The sequence below is a fragment of the Oculina patagonica genome, chromosome 6 (assembly GCF_052425735.1).
Source record: "Oculina patagonica isolate OP01 chromosome 6, crgOcupat, whole genome shotgun sequence".
Classification (NCBI taxonomy): Eukaryota; Metazoa; Cnidaria; class Anthozoa; order Scleractinia; family Oculinidae; genus Oculina; species Oculina patagonica.
The window spans coordinates 16,753,817-16,778,855 of NC_135763.1; the positions used below are offsets into that span (position 1 = coordinate 16,753,817).

Below are 25,039 nucleotides of genomic sequence, written 5' to 3' on the forward strand. Positions count from 1 at the left end.
CGGCCGTACTATCTCCTAGCTATCTCCGTTGTGACTTCGTGCGATCAAGTTACGTTAACAAAATAATGAAAGGCTAGTGAAAAATCAACTGGAAGAGAAACAAATGCAACGCAATATCAATGTTTGCGACAACAAACGTTTGGATGTATGCAGTTTCTCACTAAGTACAAAATTCTTTGCCATAAATATAAATCGAATCACTCAATGAAGGTTATATTTATGTCGGATTTTATCGTTTCACGAATTTTTTTGCAACTTTAGAAGTAAAGAAGGAATTTGAGGTGTGGCAAATTCAAATTCACGAGTCAGTTATATTACAGTCGTTAGCTATATTAAATACTAAAGAAATACATATATTTTTACATATTTTCTCGTTTCTCATCAGCGATTCATGTATATATCTGAGATTTTTAAGCATTGCGCTCAAAATTTGAGCGCAATGCTAAAAATTCTCAGATATATATTCACTTCCGGCTTGCGATGTTGCATCGAGTCAATGAGAATAAATTTGTAAAGAAAAGAGCCAAGACTGTCGCATACAAACCTTTAAATAGCAGAAACTTTTGTTATCCTAGCAGAATTCTTTTCAGATGTCGCAAGGTAATACTGTCGATTGCATCTACCTGTGAACGCACGCGCTGAAAACATGTTTTCAAATGATGTCAAACGTCAGCGTTTCAGGTGTCAAACTTTGAAGTTTAGCAGTTCGTAACGGCAACTTTCGCGCCGAAAATTCAACACATTCCGGTTTCGAAATGGCGGAAAGATTAGATATAGAAACTTCTTCTGAGAAACTGATGCTGATCTGTGTCGATATGCATACACAGGTTCACTTGAATCATTTCTAGTGTAAAGTTTCGCCCGTACTCAGTGTTTATGGTGAGTATTTTGAGTGCAAAAGTTCGCGTTTCGGTCGGCTAAACTTCACAGTTTGACACCTGAAACGCTGACGTTTGACGTCATTTGAAAACATGTTTTCAGCGCGTGCGTTCACAGGTAGATGCAATCGACAGTATGTGAAAATCGTTGAAAAGCTTGAGTTTTTCAATGGCTCTCGACCCTTTCGATTTCGACTGGTTTTCCTCGATTAGTCCGCTGACCGCTAAGCAATGTTGTGCAGACCAAACATTCTCGTCCCCAGAGCCGCTTGTCCCACTGAAGAATAAAAGCGCAAGCACAAGGATTTTGCTCAAATGCTTGCCATGTTCACATTACTCCAGGAACAGCGCAACAGCTTATGCAGTATAATGTGAACACACTGCTATTCCAGTCGCAGAAGAAGAAATATATTAAATAACAAACAAATCACTAAATAAATGCAAAAAAGCACAACCAGTATTTCTTTTTTGATGTAAAAATCTGCACTATTTTATTCAACACTTCTAAAGAACCCTGCTGTAATTAAAAATGGCTTAGTTACATTTTTTTGCATGCCTAACCCCTTGGATGCATTTTTCTTCGGCGAACTGACCTCACTACATTCAAACTCTACCTTTACAATTACAACAACAGTGTTTAATTCTCTGCATCTGAAACAATTTAACTTTTACTACCTCTCGTTCAAAAATAATTTGGTTAAAACTACTGCCACGTATACACTTATAGTCCTATAATCCTATAACGTTTCTTTATTGTTACAATTGCGGTAACATTTATTAGATAAATTACTCCAGACCCAAAATGTACTTTATCCATACCAAAAATAGAGTAAATTAAGTATTCTACAATCTGATAAGAGAATTTTGCCAATAAAGTTTCTCCTAAAAATAGACGATTGTATTTACTGCAATATTCTTAATCTTTTTAAACCGTTTATTGAAACACTAAATATCGTATCAACAACAAAATTCTCAGTTTCTGATTGGCTTTCCACACGACTATCACGTGACTGAAGTGGATCACGTGAGTGTGACAACCATTTGTAATAGAGTCCTTGTTAATTTCAATTCTTACAAATCATTTCGTTGATATATAAATATAAAGCCTAGAAGTTCCCGAAGGAGAGAATGAAGGTTGCAGGTATCGTAGATATGCCAGTTGACGATACTAAAAAGGAAAAAGAAAACAACATCTCAAAAGATTATCAAGTTTGCGAAGTTTACACATTGCTTGGCATGTAAAACTTTATACTTTTTCCAAGGTAATTATTTCACGACACAAAACTACTCAGTAAATTGTGTAAGATATATTTAAAACAAACGAAATCAACAAGCAGAAGAATCATTATCGGCCGACTGGGAATGTCTAAAAATATTGCCAAAAAAACATAGATGATTTAAAACTAAATTCCCCCCAAAATAATCATAGCAAATGTATTACGCATGTTAAGAGAATTTTGATCCAGACCTTGAAGCGTTAAACGTCACTCTATTGATCCTTCTGTTGCTTTTTGTGCTGAGCCAGGGCTGCTAGTCGCTTGTCTCTCAAATTCCTTCGTTCATTCAGTTGATCCAAAGGCATGCTTTGATTCAACGCCTTTTCAAGCTCGTCCAGTGTTTCACCAGCGAGGGCCCGAGGTCCCCCCTGCTCCTTGCACACATCTACAATGTTTGCTCCGTATCGCTCACAATAGTCTCTGATTCCTAAAAGGTGAACACTGCACTTCAGTCACACTCAAATCTGTCATTGCTTCTGCTAATAAATCAATGCATTTCTACGGAGGTTCCACCACAGAAATACTAATAATGTTTTCTGGAACAATTTGTACTTCGGTAGCATTTAATTTTTTACAAAACCAGCGAAAATCATTCACCTTATATCTCGTTTACACCACCAATTAAGTAAACATTTCACTTAGTTAAATGACGTTTCTCAATCTGAACTTGAGATATGAGAAATACTCTTGTTCCTTGGCCATTCAATATGAGAAGAAATAATTTTTTTTCGCATTTTATAACCGTCACTTCTGAAGATGTATGCTGTAGCATACAAAACGTCAAGTAAATTCTAGTTTTTTTTTTCAAACCATGCGTAGTCTATGTGTTACAAGATTGTGCGCGATACATACCATTTGCATTCAGCTGCATGGTTTCAAATGGTCCTATCAGCGCGTAACGTAATCCCAGACCTTCTGTCATAGCGGTTTCTACATCTTCAGGAGAGCACACACCATCCTACAGAAAATACATGTAAGTTTATACATTTGCAGAGGGTCCTGAAAGGGGGGGGGGGGAATCCCATTTCCCAGCCTATCGTTTTCCCAAATCCCAGTCCCAGTTCCATAGTTTTTTGTTTGTGATTCCCAGTCCCAGTGACCTTAATCCTATTTTCCCAGTGAAAATTTGCCCAAATCCTAATTCCCATCTTACCCCTTCAAGCCCCTTTTTTGCACTAAAGTGTTGCCAGACTTAGCTTTTTGTTAGACAATTCCACACCGTCTTTTGCCTCCCGCTAAGTGATTTATAAGAGCACAATGTACAATAGATTAAGCCTCTATCGTGACAGACACTTCTTTGCCCCAGAAGCCTGCATGCCTCTTCATTTTTACATACCTTTTAACTAGCCATTAGCTACAGGGCCAGTGAATTTTTATTGAATCACGTGAAGTTAATTCAATTGTCTGGTACACTCCCCGTAAATGAAAAGAACTACCGAGCATACAGCTCTATAGAACCCCTTTTCCTTCCATACTTAATTTAACATTGCTAAAAAATTTTTTAAATACCCACTGAAGGAACACAGTCATGTACACCATGCTGCAGTCGTTATAAAATATACCGCTAATCTAATTCCTTTTGTATTTTCAGTTGTTCAATTTTAACTATTACATGAACTGAAAGTGTTGGTGGAGGGATAATGTTATTTATACAATGATCTATACAGTAACTATGGTTGGCAACACGTTTTAGTGCAGAACAAAGGATGTCTATTCCTTATGAGGAACCACAAAAGTGGTTTTAGTTAGAAGACTCGAGAAAACGTTTTACACATTATTGATTAAGACGTGGTATGCACAAGCATGGGCTACTGTGAAAATAAACTAGGTTTCCGTTAGTGCACCGTGCTTGCTTTGCTTTTCGTTGCTTTGTAATGCGTTTCAGGCTTTCCATTGCATTTTGCTTTGCATTGCATTGTATAACACCGCATTTTGCTTTGATTTCTCTTTCCTTTGCCCTGCCTTGCCTTCCTTTGCCTTTTCTTGCGTTGTCTTCTCTTGCCTTGTGTTGCATTTCAGGCTTTCCTTTGCTTTGTTTTTTGCTTTGCTTTGCTTGTGTTGCATTGCTTTGCACTGTACTGCAATGCTTTGCTTTGTCTTTTGTTGCTTCGCCTTGCTTTCCTTCTCTTTGCTTTGTATCGCCTGCTTTGCTTCGCTTTGTTTTGCTTTGCTCTGCTTGGCTTTGCTTTCCTTCTATGCTTCGCTTTGTATCAGGGGCCCACCCTAAAAATGAACCCCCTCCCCCCAATCTCTTTATACATACCTCAACAAGTCTCCAGGCCTCCATAATCACAGCATACTGCAAACGGTTTAAAATGAATCCATTCACTTCCTTTTTGGTGACAACAGGTGACTGTCCAATTTCCTTCATTAAAGTTACTGTCTGTTCTAGAACTTTACTGTCTGTCCAGGGTGCAGGAACAACCTCTACTAGAGGTACATAGTATGGAGGATTTATCTGAGAAAAGAGACATATTTATCCATCAGTTAAAGCCATCCTTACAATAAAAAAACCTTAATAATGAGACAGATGACCCTTTTTTCAAAAGGACTCATCGACCTTTCAAGAAAAAATATCTATTTGCAGCCTTGCTTTATGCCTATGATACTAGAAAATGTTGTCTGACATTATAGGCACGCAATGTGTGCAGAGGGCAAAGTGCATGCAGAAGGCATGGAATTGTATGTATTTGCACGAATTGCAGGCCTATGTTACTGGATCATTTACTACATCTTTGCACCAGTTTTATTTGTGGAATGTGGCAAAGAAATGGTTTAAAAAGTTGATACTCACTGGATGGGCCACAATACACTGACTGCGATGCTTTAAAGTTGAAGTAAACTTTGACGGCACAATGCAAGATGTTGAACTAGCTAGTATAGTCTCGTTGGAAGTGACAACCTTGTCCAGATTTTCAAACACTTTTTTCTTTAATTCAAGGTTTTCTGGAGTGCATTCCTGATATACAAAAACAATATAATGACATGAATAAAGCAAATTATTCACAAAAACAACATTAGCACAATCCTTGCCTAGCTTATCCATGTTAGTTACATACAAACGTATTTTATGTACTTTCTACATTTTAAATATTAGCTTTTTTTAAACATTATAATGAGCAATTGAAAAATTTATATTATTATTATTAAAATTATTATAATTATTATTATTATAAATTATTTTTTATTTATTTATTACTACTACTATTGTGGTTATTAATTTTTAGAACTGGTTGAAATCAATAATCATTTCAGTAAATGACTCAGGCATTGAAGTAAAGAAAAAGAGTATGAACTTTCACAAACTCAATGATTAAATATATGAAGTTTTAGAAAATTATCACATTTTTATTTGTGGCACATCAAATCAACAGATTGAACGAGTTTGATGATTTAATTCTATATTCTTGCCACCAGTCCACTCAATAATGCACCTATATTGAATGGAGAAATTAGCTGCTGATGATAATCTTCAAGTCTATCCTACCTGGACATACATAGCACCATCTACTGCCTTCTCCAGATCATCATAGCTTGCAACCAACTTAAAAGCTGCTTGAGCTGTCATGCCCGGACTGCGCATCAACCCTTTAGACTCCATGTCACGCAACTGAGTCTCAATGCTTGTCAATGCATTAGTTAACTGACTAGCAACCGTGTCATACAATGCCACATTGAAACCAGCACTGGAGAATATCTAGAAAGTTAAATAGAGAAATTTACCAATAGTCAAATAGCTATGATGGTTAAAGGGAAGCCTCAAGCCATGTGGCCCATAGTGCAGGAGCTTATCCCGGTTTCTATAGCAATAAGTGGCTAGGGATATTTCTACCCCTGAATGGGATGTTAGTCCATGACAGGGTACCCCCTGGAAGCATTATGTCGCTGGTAACCATTTAATATACACCAGCTGGGTGGAGAGAGGCACTGTGTAAGAAACGTGTCTTGCCCTAGCCTGTGAGCAGGCTTCCGATCTTCTTAGCTTCCAAGCGGGCCTTCTCCCTTTCTCCCTTCCCCCTCCTTCTCTTCGTGCTTTCTTTATTTTTTTTTGCCCCATCCTTGACTAGAGAGCCTGTTCACAGACTAGTCTTGCCCAAGAACACAACACTGTGACCCCGGCCAGGGCTTGACCTGGACTGCTTGATCTTGAGTCTGGCGCACTACGTTATTAAATGCAACCGAAATTATGATGGTTGATATCCTTAAAAACAAACTTTTCAGTGATCTTACTGAATTAAAGTCCTTCTGTGTTTTTGGTTATGATTTAACTAAAATGTTTGTTCAGAAGTTCAAATGTTTCCTTTCAGTACAACCTGTGATATTCAGGTGCAAACTATCACTCACTGATTGGCAATTTACTTGAGCAAATCTCAAATAAGCAAGTAAAAGTTCCACTTGAGTTTTGTCAAGTTCCGGTTTTTAATTTATTGAGGTGTAAACTGAATAATAAGTGCCACACTTGTCACAGAGACAAAAGAAATAATTGTCCTATGGTAGACTTAAGTACTCCTTGTAAACAGATTGCAAGAAATATTAGTGACAATTTGAGTTTGCATTATTAGAAAAGAGACTGATTGATATACTTACAACTGACCAACATCTTCCTATTAACCCACTGGTGGAAAAATTAAAAAAAAAATACGAGAAATTTAGGTGTATAAACCCTTTTTTTTAAGGATATATTACTGTTCTAAGTAGTTATTCTTTTGAAAGAGGAATAAACAGTATAATGTGATGTGCATTTTATTAAAATTCACGGCACTCTGCATGTCATGGTTCTGCGTTTTTCATGATTTTCAAAAAATCACAAAATTAAAGACCCCTGAAAACACATTTTGTAACATTTTGTTTGTCTTTTTAACGTTTATAATGTAGTTTTTGGCCAAATTGCAAAAATTAAGTCTCATGAAATATGCCCGTTCCATTTTCGCGTAAATAAGTAACAATAAGGTAGTAGTACAATATGGTTGCTTTAAAGGAAAAAATAGTTAGGTTAATTTATATTGTCAATTTTGAGACTGCTGATGCTTATAGTGGTTTATCATTTCACCTTTCTCTATTCGTTTCTAAGCAACTTTTAGTTAAATGTGCTACTTAACCTTTTTTTATGATTGACAAGGTCACATGACCACATGGCATGCAAAGAACCTATTAGGTGTGTTTTCACTGTTGGGATACTGACAAACAGGTACAAGTATAGAGGGGCCTGAAAGGGGTAAAATGGGAACTTGGATTTGGGCAAATTTTTACTCAGGGAGAATGGATTTGGGTAGCTGGGACAGGGAATTGCAAACAAATAAACAATAAATTAATTGGGACTGGGATTTGGAAAATTGGGAAAACAATAGGCTGGGAAATGGGATTTGGGCAAAATTTGCACCAGGAAATTAAATGAGATTCTATGTTCCCCCTCCCCCTTCTGAGGACCCTCTATCTGTAAAGTGGGGCTAGTGTACACATATCTTGAGTCAGCACCAAGAAAGTTGAAAGCTTGTATACAATGAACTGATGTCAAGGGTGGTTTCAAACTTAGGTTGACACAAAATTGGTAGACTAAAAGCAACCAGAGACCTATGAAGTATTAAGTTTGCAAGGCTTGCTTCCCTGACACAAGTAAACATCATAAAATATCTTGGGGCAAGTCAACCAGTTTTGCTTTTTATTGCAGGGCTGAAAGTTCTTATCATTTGTTTAAAATCTACATGTACACAGTTAAAGTCAAAATGTACCTAAACTCTGAGGGTTCCATTTTGACTGATAAAAGGTGATTTGTTTTGTAGTGCTGCAGTGGTTGTGCCTCAGTTGATGTAGCCTTGTCTGAATCCTCCTTGTTTGGACCAAGAAGTGATATATACTTTTTTCTTTTTTAAAAAAACACCTACCTGCCAATTATTGTGATTTTTCCTTTACTGCTTGGTGAAGATGCCATTGCTGTTAAAAGAGTATTAGGCTTTTTTTCATGCAGTAAATGAATAAAATTAACATAACTAAAGTATAGTCAGAGTGCCAATAACTAAAATCTACCAATCATATTGCTCCATTGCCAGTCCAATATTTTCTTTAGAGTATTTGACCGGGTATTGTCCCAAATGATTCCATACATGAAAATTCATACATATCAAGTAACTTGGCCGTTGAATGTAATAAGTTTTAAACCCTCTGATACTTTTTTGTAGGTTTGTAGATCAACACATGTTAGGGAATTCAATTCTACCCATTAGTCCAGCCAGACACTCCTTAACGGTATTTTCTTGGTCAGAATCCTGTTTGGGATAATATCGTCTTTTATCCTTCCAACTTTTTGCTAATATCTATGAAAATCTTTTTCAGTTGCGTAATAAATCTCTCATTAACGGACAAGCTTGCTTGTACTGGGAGAGTATAAGCCTTCGACTCGATTTTCTGAATAGACTTCTGGGGGTTGATATTAGCCCCAGTACAGCCCTCACACTAATGGTATTGGTTAAAATCATATTTATGTAAGAACATAAAATAATGTTATGTGGCGTAAAAGTGATCAAAATTGAAAAATTTGCTCTCGCCTCTAGCAAAACTTTATAAGCCTCCTCTGGAAAATTTACCTATGCATATTACCAGAAGCATATCACCTAGGTGATATGCTTCTGATATTACACGTACATTTATCACACATATATACTGCACGACTTCTACAATGTAAATTAAGTCATGTGATTACAGGCTCTCGTGACATGTACTCCGACTGTGCTTTAATTAATTGTGCCATCTTCAAATAATAGCGACAGGATCTTCTTTTGGATCTGTTAGATAAATGATGGGTTTAAAGCTATCATACAGGATATTTATTTTCCTTCTATGGATCATAAAAAATTTAAGCTCCAATAACTTAATTTAAGCAAAAACGGCTAGGCGGGAACAAAGTTATTTGCTACATTTAGTATAGTTTTGGAGACAGGTAGCTGGTTTCACCGAGGCTCAAAAAATATTATCTTCGCTTGCAAAAGATTATATTCCATTTTGTTTTCCAAAATAAAAAATCCCCTTGATATAAAGCGAATTAGTATGCACAAACCTGGACTTGTTTACGACCTTGGGACGCGCAAAAACTTCCCGAGATGTTCTAAGAAAAGAAAGTGACAACAAATTACAGCATCGCTTTTTCTGTGCTGAGCCCGCGTGACTTGCTGGGCAGAAGCGTTTATTCTTCTAGGGTAGGGTGCGTGATATAAACGTTCAAGAACACTAAATCAAAGCTTTGATTAAGAATTAAACCTAAACTATCGACAAAAATACAGATCGAATATTTTTAGACACTTATGTAATATTTTAGACTAATTAAATTCTAGAAACAATAGAAGATGTTTCAAACGCACTAGTAGGACTGTGTCCACCCCAGAGAAGTTTGATGTGCTCTGATTGGCCAACAGTGAAAATAACCAAGCAGGGTGGGTCGGGGATTCCCCGCGGGAAAAGTCCCGGGAACGAACGTTGATAAGAGAATATTCGTTGTTCGCGGTTTCGTTTCATCAAGAAGATTTGGGAGAGTATTTCCTGCGTAAAAGGTGAGCCTGTTTACAAGCTAATTAGCATGAGTTTTGAAAAGGGTACGGAGTTCATCATAAGGGTTCTTTTGGTTGATTATGTCAGCTATAATTTCCCTAACTTTAACACAAGTTCACTTCCTGTTTCAGACGCATTTTAATACGTGATCGGTTTCTCTTTTTCAAAAGTTAACTCTGTTGAAGTCGGAGGAATGTTGGTTAAAGTTGGAATCGTCTCGATCCATTAAAAGAGCGAGCATTCTTAACAGAAACTCTGGTTGTTAGCAACGGATTCAATCGTTGTTCGATCTACATTCAACAATGGCTTCATTTCAGCCGCCTAGTCATCTTTTTGAGCGAAATATTTCCTTGAATGATTTGGACTCAGCTTTGGACGTGAGAGAGATCGTGCGCAGAGATGTCGTGGTCCCAGAAGACGTTACGAAACACCGCTATCTCGAGTCTTCAACCAAGTATTCATTTGTGCTGCCATCGTTTCAAGATTTCCCTATGGAGTTCCGCAAATTCGTGTACAGCTTTCTTGTTGATGGCCACATTCTCAGAGAACTGGAAGCAGCGAGGAGGCTGAATTGGTGTACGTCTTTGGGCCGTATGGTTACGGTGAATACTTTGGGCGATGGAAATTGCCTGATGCACGCAGCTTCGATTGGAATGTGGGCAGTAAATGATAGATATCAGATTCTGAGAAAAACTGTCTACGAAGCATTAGTGGAGGACGTGGAAGGTACAAGTAAGTTAAGATCTTAGGGGATATGGGGGAGGAGGGGGTTAGTGGCCTTAAAATGTGCAATATAAGTTTACCCTCCCCCTGTAATAACTGTGATTAAAAGGGAAAGAGGAAATGATGATTAGTGGTTCAGAATCTAAAGATAGTTAAATTACAGTTTCAGCATCTCCTTTGTTGGTAGTGGAGGTGTAATAGTTTCAGCATGGCTAGTTACATAAGGAAGTAAAAGAGTTCTGTTTTGTTTAACATTCAAAACAGAATATTGTTGTGTTAAGTCTCTATGGGAACTGTAAAGTGGCCATGGTTGACTGAAAACAGAAAAAATTGAATTCATGCACTTGATTTCTAAATCAAATTAAAACAAACGTTATTTGTTTTGAAAAAAAGGGTATGTTTATTACAAAAATAGCAGTCGAGTCTTCACATCTGGCCAAATATGTTACATGCCTGTATAAAACTGACAAACATTAGTATGTGCATGGAGAAGTTATTAAGAACCCTGATAATCAGTTAGACGAATATTCATATCTTCTCAGTTTTGAGCTTGTTTAATTACATATTTTCATCTAACCATGAAAAAATTCTAAAATTCTATGTAAATGTCATTTACATAGAATTTTTACAGTTATTGGTAGTCGCGTCTTTGCTAAAAGTCCTTTGCCATTACTTTTTTCTTGTTTTTAGGATTTTACCATAGCCGCTGGAAATGTGAAGAAGAGCGTCAAATCTCAAATCAGATTGGTGGATACAAACGGACAGAAGAGCAGTGGAATCATGAATGGGAAGAAGTTATTAGACACATTTCTCAGACAGAATTCCCATTTGGTCGAAATGGTGCCCAGTTCGGAAGCCTTGAAGAAATCCACATATTTGTCCTTGCAAACATTCTGCGTCGTACCATCATAGTGCTGTCAGATGAGACTCTGAGAGGACCTTATGGCGATTCGTACTCACCAATTAACTTTGGAGGTATTTATTTACCTCTGCTCTGGGACTCTGTTGACTGCGTAAAAAGTCCGTTGGTAATTGGCTATGCAAATGGGCATTTTACTGCAGTTGTCAATATTGAAGATGGTAAATTGGACCTGGGCAATGAAAATAACCCAAGTGGCTCAAATAATTGCATACATGCAGTGCCATTAGTAAAATATGATGGGATGCCATTACCAGTTCACTTCCTTTACGATCAAGAAGTACCATTTGCAAGTGACCGTCTCCGCCAATACTTAGATTGTGCAAAGGTTCCCTTTTCCAGCAATCCAGGAGAAGCCAGACAAACAGTTCTTGTTGCAAAATTGCATTTTTCTGAGCAACCCCGCTGTATGAAAGAACTCATTGAAGGGTACTTCACAAAGGCCATGGAGGAACATGAGCGTGTATTGAGACACAGTCAGCTTCATCCTCAGTTGCAACCGGGCACCAGACAGCCAGCTCTACAGATTGTTCCATGTCAAACTCCAGGCTGCAGTTTTTATGGATGTACCGAAACTGGTAACCGTTGCTCTCAGTGCCTTAACGAGTTTCTAAGGACCTTGGGAACTGCTTGTGAACCAGGTCAAAATGTCTCCTCAGGACAGATCCAGCAACAAGTTGCAGTGACAACACAGCAAGCCCCAAATGCCAGTGCATGGCAACAAACTGCAACAACAACAACACAAGCACCAGCGAACACCAGTGTTGCATCTTCCATGACCCTCCCTGTAGCAAGTTCTGCTAAATGCCGTACTGCAGGATGCAAGTATGGAGCTATGCCTGACAGAGGTGGTCTTTGTGAGAGATGCTTTGAAGCTGAAAGAAGTGCCGAAGAAATGGCTGCAAGCATGAATCACATGAGTTTGGCATCAGCAAAGCATTGTTCAAACAGAGTGAATGGCTGTGAGTTCTTTGGTTTGCCCGAACATCACAACTTGTGTTCCAGATGCTACAGAACCTTCTGTCTTCGCATGGAAAACACTTTGGGGGTGCAATCTCCAACTGGATTACCACCAAGAAGTCCCGCGCCATTGACACCTCCAAACCGATGCCAGAATCCAGACTGCCCCTCTCCAGGTGTCCCTGCCTTGTATGGTATGTGTGTGCAGTGCTACACTGGGTGTATACATAATTTCATAACCTCTGAAGGAAGATCAGTTGGAAGTGCAGCGCAAACTACTCCACATCTGCCATCACCACCGATGGACGTCAGGAGAAAGAACATGTTACCTACAGGTGGCAGGACAAAAGGCGTCTTGTGTGCTTCTCCTGGTTGCTGCAATGAAGGGATCTTTCAGTTATCTGACCTCTGTGCAGAGTGCCATGCAAGGAAGTCTGGTCCATCGCCACAGATGAGGAACACTCCAGTCTCGGCAGCAGGTGCGGTGAGTTTCCCAGTGGCTGCACCCCCTCCGAGCTCCATGCCAACATCGGCTGCTTCGACTCATCAACTGACATCAGCACTTACAGGTGCCATCGGGTACTACTGTTCCAACCCAATATGCAAGAACCCAATAAGAAAGGATGGAAGAGGCTTATGTCAAAGGTGTGAAAGTGCCTTTTTGACACATGGTAATCCTGCAGCTAGTTTGCAACAAGCAAGAACCAGACCAATTGGTCTGACAACCACAGCATCAAGCATGCCACCAAGACAAAACACACCAGCTTACACAAGCAGCGCCACCTCGCAAACGTATACTGTTCCTGGGGCCTCAATAGGACTTCCTCATCAAGTTGGGGCACCACAAGCGCCACATGCTGAAGCTAACACTGGGATGTGTGCCATGGGCTGTGGACAGCGTGCAGTGCAGGAAGGTGGTTTGTGTCAAGCATGCTATACTGCAGCTTTTCAGCTAGAATTGAACAGACAAACTGTCCCCCAGCCATCCAGACAACAAGGAGCAATGGCATCTGGAGTTACAAGCAATCAGGTATGCATTCAGCTGATGTGTATATCCGGCCTAGTTATTAGATAGATGGGTTTTCATGTCAGTAGTAACTTGCATTAATTTGCTGTGGTTTTGCATTAAATTTTACGCTTAGTGTTTGGCTAAAAAAAACTGGCGCCACTTTTTCAACCAATCAAAAATGAAACCAGAACCAATCCTGACCCAAAAGCCTTAATGCACTGTTGCCCTTACAAAAATTATTAAATAAATACAAAACGTAATTAAAATAAAGAGTACTGGCTGCCTGGAATAACCAATGGGCAAGTAGAGCCAGGCAGTTCAGTCTGGTTCACTGGATTGATTGCATCCTAAGTAACTGCCCAGAATGATTTTTTGGTTTAAGTTTTATGAAATGCAACTAATTAAGTCTCAATTACAGGTTTTCAGCCTGTTCCCCCCCCCCCTCCCCCAGCAATCTGTGAGTTTCCATTAATTTTCAACTACAGTGTACAATTATCACACGGAGATGTACATGTAGTAGAGGCATTCACAGTGCAAGTATGAATGTGATGTACAAAATAATTATCACGAAAAAATGTCTCACCCAAGACACTAAACAAGGATCCATAGTCAAGATTACTGAAGACTGACTATATATGGGCAAGCCTTTCTCTTATAAATCTGTAGGCCTGACCTCCCTTAAAACTGTGATCTAATTGCTTTCTTTTCTTTGTTTCATTTCAAAGGTTGAACAAAGAAATACTGTTGAAACAAGCTCTGGTAGAAACCTGCAACAGACAGAGGCGACAGCAGCTAAGAAGAAATTACAACTGCTGCCATGTACTACAACAGCGTGTTTGAATTTTGGCACCCCAGGACAAAATGGCCTATGTGACGATTGTTATCGGAAGAAGGACATCAGGCAGCAAGGTGCCCCATCAATTGCTGGAGCTAACAAACGACAGGTCTCAAGCATCAGTGGCAGCATGCACAGTGCTCAAACTACATCACAGAATCATCACTTCAGCAACAGCTCTGCAGAGCCAGCATATTATGGGCTACCGGGTCCTGTACAAGTGTCCCAGACTCAAAGCCCGTCATATGAAGCAGGCACGGCAAATTCAGGAAATGATGCCTTCCATGATCAGAAGTGTCGCGGCACCAACTGTACCCTGTTTGGAACACCCGAAACAAATGGCTACTGTTCTCGGTGCTTTTTGGAGAGCACAATACCTCTGTCATACCCACATTCAATTCCAGGTAAGGTTTCTTGAGTATCAATATAATTCACTGTGTTTGTTCGTTTGTTTTTCATCAGTTTTCCATGAACAAAAATACATGTAGGTTTTCTGACATTGAATGCAGTCACTTAAACAAGTCAGAGGCAATTGTAGTAGGGGGAGGGGGGAGCAATGCACTGAGCTCAGTGAGCTGTGTAGTCTCCCTCGCAGCCGTTCTTAGTGTCGTCACGCAAAATTCCTCCCCACTAACGGCTGCTCACATTCGAACAACATTCCTTTCCCTTGTTTCTTATGTGACCAACACAGCACGGGAGATCGTAATCAACATGTTTTCCCGCGAATTCGGTTGTTGCAGAGAAGAACATTCGAGTACCGGAAAAAGCGGCCCCAGTCAACACGTGAACCACACGGCACCGAGACAGGATGTGAGCGCCAGCGTGAATCCACTACATTGAATTGGAGAGAACTAACAAATACACGGAGTACTCCTTTTTGCGACGTTAGTCTGCGGGATCGATCCCATGATTTCGCACGCACGCAAAGCTATATAATTTTTCCGCCCTCTGCGAACCCTTGGGATCAAAAGGGCGCGAGGCGACTCTAGCTAGCAACCGTTCATGCGGCGAATTGTCTGCCGTGTCTGCAAGCGCCCCCAAAAAATATCGAGATGACACATGGCCGTAGACCGCGAGGCCGGGGAGACCACAAGCGTTATGAAGACCCAGTAGAAGCGAGCGGACGGGTAACGCGGAAGAGGACACGAAAGCCGAAAAGAGACAACACAAAAGCTCTTCAAGGCCAAGGGGGAAAGCGAGAACCCAAAAAAACACGAATGCGATGTGATGGGGGTACGGTTCGAGAAAACGAGGAGGGAAGGTGGAAAGGAATGGGAAGTGAGAGCCGTTAGGGGGAGGAGGGACGACACTAAGAACGGCTGCGAGGGAGACTATGAGCTGTGTAGCTTCGTGGAAGAAATGAGTTTGATTAAAAATAGTACCACGTTGAGCACTACATTTCCCATACAATGTATCATTTCAGTCATTATAATACCAGCCTGCACCAGAAACAAAGCTACATCAGACGCCCAATTGCGAATCCTCCTGGCATTTCCAAGATACCTGTAAATTACATGTAAAATTGACATGATTGGAATGCAAAGTGACTTTAAGTTAATTATTTTTATTTTTAATTTAGTACTTTGTTTTACTTAGTTCTGGAAAGCACTTTAAAACCAGCAAATAAATTACACCTGAATTTATTGTCAAGAACTGTCTTATAGTTTTGACTTGTATTACCCGTAATCAAGTTGTCATTCTCAATCTTTTGGCAGATTTTCCACCTCAAGTTTCACCATCACCTGCAGCTGCACCTCACACAACAGAAAAGTGCAGAGTTACTGGCTGTGCAAATTTTGCCGCACCAGAGAGGCATGGTCACTGCCAACAGTGCTTCACAAGGTTTTACCCTGAAGTGGTCCATCGCGAAATAGTTGTACAAAGACAAATGTCTGAACTGGATGAAAGTATTCCTTATTAGTCAAAGATTATGAATAGAACTTGTTAAATAGTGTAATTTACACAAGACTATTGTAAGAATGCTGCCGATATAATGGCATGCATTTACGTATACAGTGCTAATCAAAAAGGCTTGAACATAATAGATTTGTTTACAAGTGCATTGCTATTTTGTCACAACTGAAGAAACCCAATCAGATGCGAGATGAAGAAAAAAGTTATTGCAAAATTTATGTTAATTATTGCTGTCCCTTGTAGCAAAAATCAACTTTTGAATCACAATGTTCATGCCTTTTTTATTGACATAGTAAGCAATTAATTAAGTTATTAATATTAATCTTAAAATTAATAAGCTTTTTGTTAAAAATAAAAGTACATGTAGGACCGTGACAGGTCATCATAATACACGTCTCAAAAGAAAAAAAAAATTGAATTATCCTTTGCACGAGCGGCACTTAAATTTTGCTGGCCTGGGCAGTTTCATGCTTATAATCTTCGTTAACTTTACATATTTTATGATTTTGTGGGAAGCTGAGGACTTGCCTGGGCTCTTGCAAGCCCATAATGCAAGCAAGAATGAAATTAATTTTCCCAACAGGAAAAACCTTCTTGCCCTGGATGACCAAACAGCACTTTTTTTGAGCCCTGAATATAAACGTACTCTGCTCAAGGGGTACACTGTACAGGTAGACTTCAAGAAGAGCCAGGTGGTCTTCTTTTTCTCCACAGAGAACATTAGATTGGGAATGATCGGTGCAACCATTACATACATTGCTAATTTTGCTGCTTACAGTGCACATGTAATTTGGAAATGGGAAATAATTATACAGTAATTTCTCATGATAAGAGGAACATTGTCCGACTGCTATTCTCGTATGTAGAATAAAAAAAAAAATGACTGTATTAAAACAGTAGAGTGAATTTATTTCCATGTTAACCAAGACAATAAGAAAATATTTATATCTTTAGTTAATACATATTTTTTTAAACAGAAAGTGAGTATTGGGAGAGGAAGTTAAAATCAGTTGATAGTTATGTCTTGTAAAAAAAAAAAGTTGTGTTAGAGTTATGAGAGGTTGGATTCAGAAAATTAATAGACTTTCTTTGCCTCTCGTTTCTGGTTTGGTAGCGCTCTGTGAGTTCGACTTGTAGGCAAGTCTAGATCAAGAAAATATTTTATTTAACTTGCCTCTTAGCTTAGGATTTGCTAGGAGACTGAGTAGAAATTATTAAAATTGGAAGTAGAAAAAGAAAAAGAAAAGCTGTTGAAATGTAATTGTCAATAAATAGATTCACCAATCTCTGGTTTCAATCATTGAATTTTTCTGAGATCATCATAATGTCCGCACTTCAGTGAGTCTGTCTGCAGGGTTCGTACGGGTCATGGAACTTTTATTAGAATTTCATTTTCCTGGAAAGTTATGAAATTTAAGTTTGGGTCATGGAAATGCACGGGAAATATTGAATTGATTGTACAAAATAAAATTAATTAGGCAGGTTATTTTTGTGAAGAAACGGTTAAAACATACCTGAAATCAAGATTAAGAAATAATTATGGTCAAATCTAGGTCATCGAAAACTTTGAAAAGTCATGGAAAAGGAAAGTCATGGAATTTCAAATGCTCAAAAGACTACGAACCCTGGACTGATAGTCATGTATAATATTCCGCATCACATTACTATAGATTTGCTAACAGTGGTCAAAAACCACACCAAAGGACCAGATGAGTTTTTGTCTCTTTAGGACTACCGTATTTATTTTATTAAGCGCCCTGGGCGCTTATTAAATTTTTGGATCTTTGAGGGTGGGCGCTTATTTCATTTTCGCAATCTTCAGCAAATAGTTTATTTTTGTAACAAAACAATAACTAATAACAAAACATGAAGATGTACCAAAGCAGAATTTTACTGTTATTTGAAAGCTTCTGTAAAATACTAAGAAAACTCAGTCACGGGGGAATCTTTATAGTACCGGTAGTACTTGTTAGTCAATTTCAATATTCGATACTCCTCTTGTGCACTTCAGGGTTTTTTATGGGGGAGGGGGGTGGGCGCTTATAGGAGGCTGGGCGCTTAATAACTTTTCCTACCTTCAGGGTGGGCGCTTATTCGAGGTTGGGCGCTTAATCGAATAAATACGGTAAGTGAACTGTCCATAATGGTAAGGTGTCCATAAGGTTGACAGTACTATTCATATCTTATGGATTCTGCTGAAATGTATCACCAGGTGTATTTTAACTTGGACATCATGAAAACCATGCAAATAGAATTTGTGTTGTGAGCAACACGACTGGAATTTGCACTAGTCTACTGTTGCATCGTGTTGTTACAAAAAATATCGATACCCCATATCCAAGTTTCCTCTTTGCAAATTACACAATTGTTAGCCTCCTATGCATATACTTATTGGGCTCATCAACAAATTATAATTGCACAAGCTTAAAGATTTTGTGTTGGTTTTAAAAAAATTAATGAACATAATGCACTACAGTAGTTAATTGCAATATTATATCAAAATAGTTGGCTAAAATAATAATATTTATTAATATATACCACACAAGTGAATAGTGCTTTTCGCACGCATTGATTGGTTAACTCAGCGGTGATTAGCAAAGCCCGCTAGTTATTCAACTTGTGTAAGGTAGGTAAAGTCTGCTTCGAGCCAGTGGCCCTACAGGCCGGAGCTCCCGTTTCGGGGCCCCCCCGGCCCCCCGGGGGGGGGCCCCCCCCCCGCCCCTGTGGTATAATTATACTAAAACAATAATTGTCGGTAAATGTGGTGGATATTTACCTTGATGCTCAGTAAATATCCACCACTATTCCCCTCCACTTCAGTGAATACTTGTTAAATATAGTTTGTCAGAAAAACTTCTGGCACAGGAAGCACACAAAATCTGTCATAAAAAGGGCACAATTACCGGGTAAACGGCACAAAAGTTATCACACCAAACCAAACAAAGCACAAAACACATATGATTTATCTTTATCAAAGGCTTTATTACATGTTGGACACTTAAAGTACAGATGAATTTAATTAGCGTTTTCCACCAACACGAGGAGCCTTCGTCTGCACAGGTTTTGCAGCCTTCTGCTTTTGTCGGGCAGGCTGTTGTGAGCTTGCCTGGAGAAGATAACAGAGTGTAAATGAGCATACTAATTGAGTTTAACTGTCAATAAGACAGATGTACACAGTGATTTTGTATTGGTGTTTTGTTTTTGTCACTATTACTTTTTGTTTGGTATGCTCCTACAACTATATAAGTGATGACGGTTTTGCCCTGTTTTGAAAAGCAAATCAGTCTGACATCACTTTATTATGACCCCTGAGATATCGATCTGCGCAGCATCACAGCTTAACCCTAGTTTGTCTAGTGTGATCGTCTGGGCAAGGGTAGTCCTGAAAAACACTGTTGTTTGGGCATTTCGACAACCTGAGCAGAAGTCATTGACAGAGTCAGGCAAACAATTTGCTAGCCAGTCGATGGTGCTGAGTTCATGTAATTGACTCTAAAGAGCATGTCCTAACAACCATAATAACCAGAACAACCATAAAGTAACAAGGTTCGTTTGTGGTTAGGATTAGGGTAAGATGTTAGTACATGTAGTTGGAAGTTGAGTTTAGTTTTGGAGAGGCTTTTCTGGGGTGTTCCAGTGTTCCTGGTTTGAGAATATGCTGCTGTAAAGGCTTCCATAGCCTGCGAACAGTCTTTCTGGAGAGCGCTCGGCCGGCGGGGCAAAAATGGAGGGGAAAGCCTGCACGCATCTCTGAGAATCGCAAATGTCGCCCACAGATTGCTGAGCTTGTCAATTGTCACAATTATACAAAAGCATTTAAACCGCACACCGGATATCAAATTCAAAACTAAGGTAAAAAAATAATGTTTGGTCACCCGCGAGCTAGAAATTACAGAAAGTTTCTTCTGACAGCCAACGGCCAAGTTCCGAAGATGCAGTTCACAGACCCAGAGTCGGAGCCAGTGCTCGAAAATTGCTGGGAATGCAATTTCAAGGACCTCGAGCACTGGCCGTCGCGATTCACGAGAATGAAAACGCACTTCTGGTTATTGAGGATACAGTCGAAGCTCTCTTAACGGACACTCTCGTAAGCGGACAGCTCTACTAACAGCCGCCTTGTTTGAAATCCCGTTTTACGCTCCCATACAAACTCTGTATTTTTACATTCTCGTAAGCGGACATTCCCGTAAGCGGCCGCGGACACTTTCGGAGATTACGACTTAGACTTTTTCTTTGTTTTTACGCTCCCGTAAGCGGACATCCCAAAGAAAATCTTTTTAACAACCTCCGTATCTTGCTTTTATCAATAAACTTTACACCGCCGTTCGTCACAATGATTTTACAGTAATTACAGTACTATATTTCAGTGTTTGTTTTGTCGTCATCCACGTCCGGTTACATTTCGAAACACCACTAACATGCATATTACCATTATGTTAGCTGGGCAAGCTCCCGTAAGCGGCCATCTATCCCCTACACCTCTAGTGGCCGCTTACGAATACCATTCTCGTAAGCGGCCAGCTCCAGTTACGGACACTTTTTTTGCGTCCCGAGGGTGTCCGCTTACGAGAGCTTCGACTGTATTATCGACATGTTCGAACACTAGATGTAAGGGAGAATATCTCTCTCGCGAAGAATATCGCCTCAAAAAATTGGCAAGCAGTTGCTAATGCCGTCACCGGCTCAAGAACGAGCAATTGAAACCAGACACGTTCTATTTTGATTTTTGTCTCTACTGGAAATGAAAAACAGCGACAACGTCACAAATAATTATAATCCATCAATCAGCGCACTGCGTCCAAAATTTGGACGCGATGCGTGCAGGCTTTCCTTCTCGGCGCTTCGCGCCGTCTAAGAGCTCTCCGGAAATCTCCAGAAAGCCTGTTCGCAGGCTAAGGCTTCCATGAATTCATAAACAATGATTGATCAGTTGCTGTCAGTTGTGATCTGTCTATTGTTAGACAATTGTTTGTTGGTTGTGTTTGCATTGGATAAGAGGTGTTTGTCCTACATGGCAAGTTGAAGTTTTCAGCTAATCTAGAGTCAGTAGTTGAAAGAACTTTTTACAGTTTTTAGAGTCAGTAGTTGAAAGTAGTTCTACAGTTAATGAACTAAAACATCAACCACCAACAGCATTCCTTTTCAGCACTACCCTTACGGAGACAAACACACTAGAAAAACTACATGAACCGGGGTTCAATACTACATTGTGCCTTCACACTGTTAAAGTGGCCACGTACATGTATGTATGTTTATTATACACAAACAATAGTAAAACTTATGATAATACAACATGGAGTTTGTAGTTTGTTCCATGACTGATATTTTTTTCGAAGGGACTTTAGATTAAGAGTAATAATGAATGCATCAAGGAGTAAACTGTTTTACCTTGACAGCTTTCTTTTGTTGCTCTTTGGCTCTTGCCTTTTCTTTTGCAGCCCTATGGCAAAAAACTTAACTGTTAACACACAAAACTACTGTCTAGCTACTATTCACTCTAATTTTCTTTTTCTAAATATGCACTCTGGTCCAGAACATTTTTCTCAGAATAAAGTTACAATCAGAGACACTCCATGAGCATCTCAAACAATGTAGGTATAAAAAAAATCATCACTGAAAAATAGCTGGACAAAAGCACATACAAGTACTATACCGTAGAATTCCGGTTATAAGCCCTGGGCTTATACAACTTCGTAAGGGGTTTTGTGTGGGCTTATAAGCTTAGGGGCTTATAAGCGGAATGAAAACACGTTTCGAAAAGAGCCACGGGAGTGTTGATCGAAATACTTTTTGAAGTTAAAAACGCATAATAAAGCAACATTTACCCTGTTCAGTACTGTCATCCGGTAGAGGGGGGCTTATATCCGGAGGGGCTTATAATCGGATGTATTTAATTGGCAGATGGGCATATAACTGGGGGGGGGGGCTCATAACCGGAATTTTACGGTATACCAAGCCCATTTACATATGTATTGTCATGCAAACATTTTACATTCCAAAGTTTTGTGAGGTTTTTTTTTTTTCCAAGATCAATAATATTGAGAAATGTTAGCCTGCGAACAGGCTCCCGAGTGGGGTTTTTACGCGAGCGAAGCGAGCGGAAGAGCGGGGCCTGAGGGGGAGCCTGTAGACTTTGTTTGATTCCGCCCATCCGCCCACTTGTAATGGATCCTGTAACACATCTGTCAGTAGGGTAATTAGACCTAGCAAAAAACAGATGACAGGCCTACGCAGACTACTTCGTGACTTTTGTACAAAATAAGCCGTTCGGTAAAATTGGATTTGGTCGTCCAATTTATTTTGACGCTTCAAAGTTGTTTAAAAAGGGCACTATGCTCTGTCACTTGTATTATAAGAAGGCGATTTTAGGTTATAAAGTAGAGTCGAAAGACTGCCGGTCAGCAGATGTGTAGAGATGATAGATCTGCACCGTTTCCCGTTAGTACATTTTGACACCTCTGTATTAAATTTTGCTATTGCGGTTAGCCTTGGCTCATTCATATTCACAAGATGTGTTTTAAGCTCTAAAAATGTTCGCTCTGGAAGGACACAGATCCTATTTCCGTGAATATGTTGATTATGTACTTGCATTCTATATTTGCAAGGCCGGGCCCGGCTGTTTATAGTCTTGCAATGTGTGTTGCTTTTTATCACGGATGACATCTGTTCACTTTAGCCAGAGACTGCGTAGCTTTATTTTGCAAAGCTATTGCTTTGTTTTAGAGACACGTTATTTACTGTCGCTAAGGATATGTATCTTGCATCAATTTTAACGAGCGTTTAGACTTTTGAGCTCGATGTTTTGGGTTTTCGCCTCTTTCCTTTGTTCGTTGTGTGACATTTGCACCACAAGATAAATGTAGGATTCATGTAGATTTATTGCATATCTAACCACACGCAAGCCGGTTGACTTTTTTGCGTGTTGTGTATGCCACTATTTTTCATCACTCACTTGTCAAAAATTAGCGTTCTGACCAATCAGATCATGATACCAGAATCTGGTATCATGGATCGGCGTTTTCAAAAGACTGTCCACAGGCTCCCGCGCCCCCGTACTCCCCCTCAGGCCCCGCTCTTCCGCTCGCTTCGCTCGCGTAAAAACCCCCCTCGGGAGCCTGTTCGCAGGCTAGAGAAATGTAAAAACACTTGTATGTTGGTTTTGGGGTCTCTACATTATTTTCTTTTTATTATCAAACATCTGATCATGTTTATGTTTTATAATATTACACAAGATTACCATGACCTGGAAAATGCTACAACAATCATGTACATGTACATTGCATACTGTAAAAGTAGTTTGCTATTAAATCAGGCAAATGTAGACAGACTAACCTGATAGCTTGTTCACGCTGGGCTTTCCTTACTTCGGGTTTCTGGTTTCGTTTGGCTAGGATGTTCTCCAGAGTGGCACCCTGAACGGAACGCTGGAACTTAATGTTGCGTCTTGTTCGTTTTTTCGTGACTTCCTCAGTTGTACCTTTTTTATGCTTTCGCCGATACAGGACAGTCCATGTGATCTTACGGGGATTGCGGCGCATTAGCAAGGCCCTCTCACATTTCTTGTTGAGGAAGTTAAAGACCTAATGATTCAGAGGAACTTTCTTTAGCATGTAACTTTTAAATCAAATTTATTATTTCAAACTAACAGAAAAGGATTGTACTTTAAAGGCATGTTTTCACCATTGACAAAGTTGTAAACTGAGTTGTGATCAGTCATAAGAGTGATCTAGTGAAAATCAAAAATCGGTGCCATAAGCAGAGTCATAAGCTACACGGAATTGGAGTCAGAAGAATAGGAATGTTTCCATTTTCTTCCAGTTCCATGTGTGACACGATACCGCCGAAACAACCGAAACGAGCAAAACAAGACAACATCACCGAAACAAGCAAAACCCATTACATTATCGAGAGCTAACCTTAAACAGGCTAACTGGAGTGCATAATAGGCTAACCTAAGTGAATTGTAGGCTAACCGGAGTGTGTAGTTGGATAACAGGAGTGTATAGTAGGCTAACGGGGGTTTATAGTACAGTAAGTGGTGGAAATCTTAAAGTTTTGCTTGTTTCGGCGATTTCGTTTCGTTTTGCTTGTTTTGGCCTTTTCGGTTGTTTTGGCGGTTCTGTTTCGCTCGTTTCAGCGATGTCGGTCGTTTTGTTTCAGTGCGTTTGTTTCGTTGTTTCGGGTTTTAGTATATGCCTTCATTATATGTCTTAGTCTTCATCAGTCAAAAAACATCCTTGTTTATTTTCGAGTTTTTATTGCTTTGCTGGTGTTTTTTCTACATTAGAAAACTATTATTTTGAGTTTTCCTTTGATTTAAAATAAATCAGAAAGAGGAGCTAAAATATCCTGACAAAGCTCCTTTAAGATTCTTTATGAGAAGTGTCTGAAGTGTAACCTTGTCTTGTGAAGAAAGTTTCATATAAATTCAAATATACGATTATCTGGATTATCGATTTAATTGTTCCCTTTAGTATATACTAACTGCAAACAGGCTATACGCACCTTTCCATCCAGCCGACAGTACCTTTTGCCATGGCCTGGGTAGATCTTGTACCCACTATAGTTACACAACTCGAGCCTTAAAAATAACAAGTTCTAGATTTAATATATAAAGAAGCTTTGTCGTATAAATTTAACAGAACAGACATAGTTACTGATAAGTTACAATGTCATAATAAAGGCTCGTATATGGTAATTTATTGTGCTAAAACAAGCAGCCATGTCGATAAAATCACGTTACGGTAGTGCTACTAAAACAAGTAAGAAATCACTAGAGTTTAATGTTTTTATGCTTAAATTGTCCCGTGAAATGAAACTACGGTAGTTGAGCTTAACAATTATTGCTCGCAAAGGTTTATTTTTGGTGGATTATAGTCTGGATGCAAAAGGATTTCAATCAAACTTACTTCATCGCTGTACGATGATTATTTTGGTGGAAGAGAAGGAATATCGGCGTGCATGCGCATAAGACCGCAATCGACT

General features: G+C 39.3%; 3 protein-coding genes across 4 annotated transcripts; 1 reads left to right on the plus strand and 2 right to left on the minus strand.

Annotated features, from left to right (window-relative positions):
• Positions 1-1,365: 1,365 nt before the first annotated feature.
• Positions 1,366-9,326, minus strand: LOC144656458 (lambda-crystallin-like). Its single transcript, XM_078516675.1, has 9 exons — positions 9,207-9,326; positions 8,038-8,086; positions 6,743-6,770; positions 5,643-5,852; positions 4,950-5,114; positions 4,419-4,613; positions 3,008-3,113; positions 2,347-2,582; positions 1,366-2,046 (listed from the first exon to the last, which is right to left on the minus strand). The coding sequence occupies exons 2-8, from the start codon at positions 8,082-8,084 to the stop codon at positions 2,368-2,370; spliced, it is 966 nt and encodes a 321-aa protein (XP_078372801.1). The 5' UTR covers positions 8,085-8,086; positions 9,207-9,326; the 3' UTR covers positions 1,366-2,046; positions 2,347-2,367.
• A 302-nt stretch (positions 9,327-9,628) lies between these two features.
• LOC144655885 (uncharacterized) lies at positions 9,629-17,338 on the plus strand. Of its 2 annotated transcripts, none has more exons than XM_078516058.1 (5): positions 9,629-9,696; positions 9,865-10,426; positions 11,108-13,326; positions 14,031-14,544; positions 15,856-17,338. In XM_078516058.1, the coding sequence occupies exons 2-5, from the start codon at positions 9,997-9,999 to the stop codon at positions 16,059-16,061; spliced, it is 3,369 nt and encodes a 1,122-aa protein (XP_078372184.1). In that variant the 5' UTR covers positions 9,629-9,696; positions 9,865-9,996; the 3' UTR covers positions 16,062-17,338. The 2 variants fall into 2 exon arrangements, with proteins under 2 accessions (XP_078372184.1, XP_078372185.1); XM_078516059.1 differs by having other exon boundaries at positions 9,865-10,420.
• A 1,677-nt stretch (positions 17,339-19,015) lies between these two features.
• LOC144655914 (large ribosomal subunit protein eL24-like) lies at positions 19,016-25,039 on the minus strand. Its single transcript, XM_078516102.1, has 5 exons — positions 24,964-25,039; positions 24,560-24,635; positions 23,387-23,634; positions 21,443-21,494; positions 19,016-19,160 (listed from the first exon to the last, which is right to left on the minus strand). Exons 1-5 carry the CDS (start codon positions 24,966-24,968, stop codon positions 19,074-19,076), a joined length of 468 nt encoding a protein of 155 aa, XP_078372228.1. The 5' UTR covers positions 24,969-25,039; the 3' UTR covers positions 19,016-19,073.

What these genes read in the sequence shown, in the direction of transcription:
- LOC144656458 (XM_078516675.1), bottom strand. Translation starts at nt 8,084, where the DNA reads ATGGCATCTTCACCAAGCAGTAAAGGAAAAATCACAATAATTGGCAG. An exon ending in ATGGTGCTATGTATGTCCAG is followed by an intron (nt 5,115 to 5,642) that starts GTAGGATAGACT and finishes TTTGTATATCAG; the next exon opens with GAATGCACTCCAGAAAACCT. An exon ending in AGGCCTGGAGACTTGTTGAG is followed by an intron (nt 3,114 to 4,418) that starts GTATGTATAAAG and finishes TATTTTCTGTAG; the next exon opens with GATGGTGTGTGCTCTCCTGA.
- LOC144655885 (XM_078516058.1), top strand. Translation starts at nt 9,997, where the DNA reads ATGGCTTCATTTCAGCCGCCTAGTCATCTTTTTGAGCGAAATATTTCC. An exon ending in CTGGAGTTACAAGCAATCAG is followed by an intron (nt 13,327 to 14,030) that starts GTATGCATTCAG and finishes TTCATTTCAAAG; the next exon opens with GTTGAACAAAGAAATACTGT. An exon ending in ATACCCACATTCAATTCCAG is followed by an intron (nt 14,545 to 15,855) that starts GTAAGGTTTCTT and finishes ATCTTTTGGCAG; the next exon opens with ATTTTCCACCTCAAGTTTCA.
- LOC144655914 (XM_078516102.1), bottom strand. An exon ending in ACTGTCGGCTGGATGGAAAG is followed by an intron (nt 23,635 to 24,559) that starts GTGCGTATAGCC and finishes CTGAATCATTAG; the next exon opens with GTCTTTAACTTCCTCAACAA. An exon ending in AACAAAAGAAAGCTGTCAAG is followed by an intron (nt 19,161 to 21,442) that starts GTAAAACAGTTT and finishes TATCTTCTCCAG; the next exon opens with GCAAGCTCACAACAGCCTGC.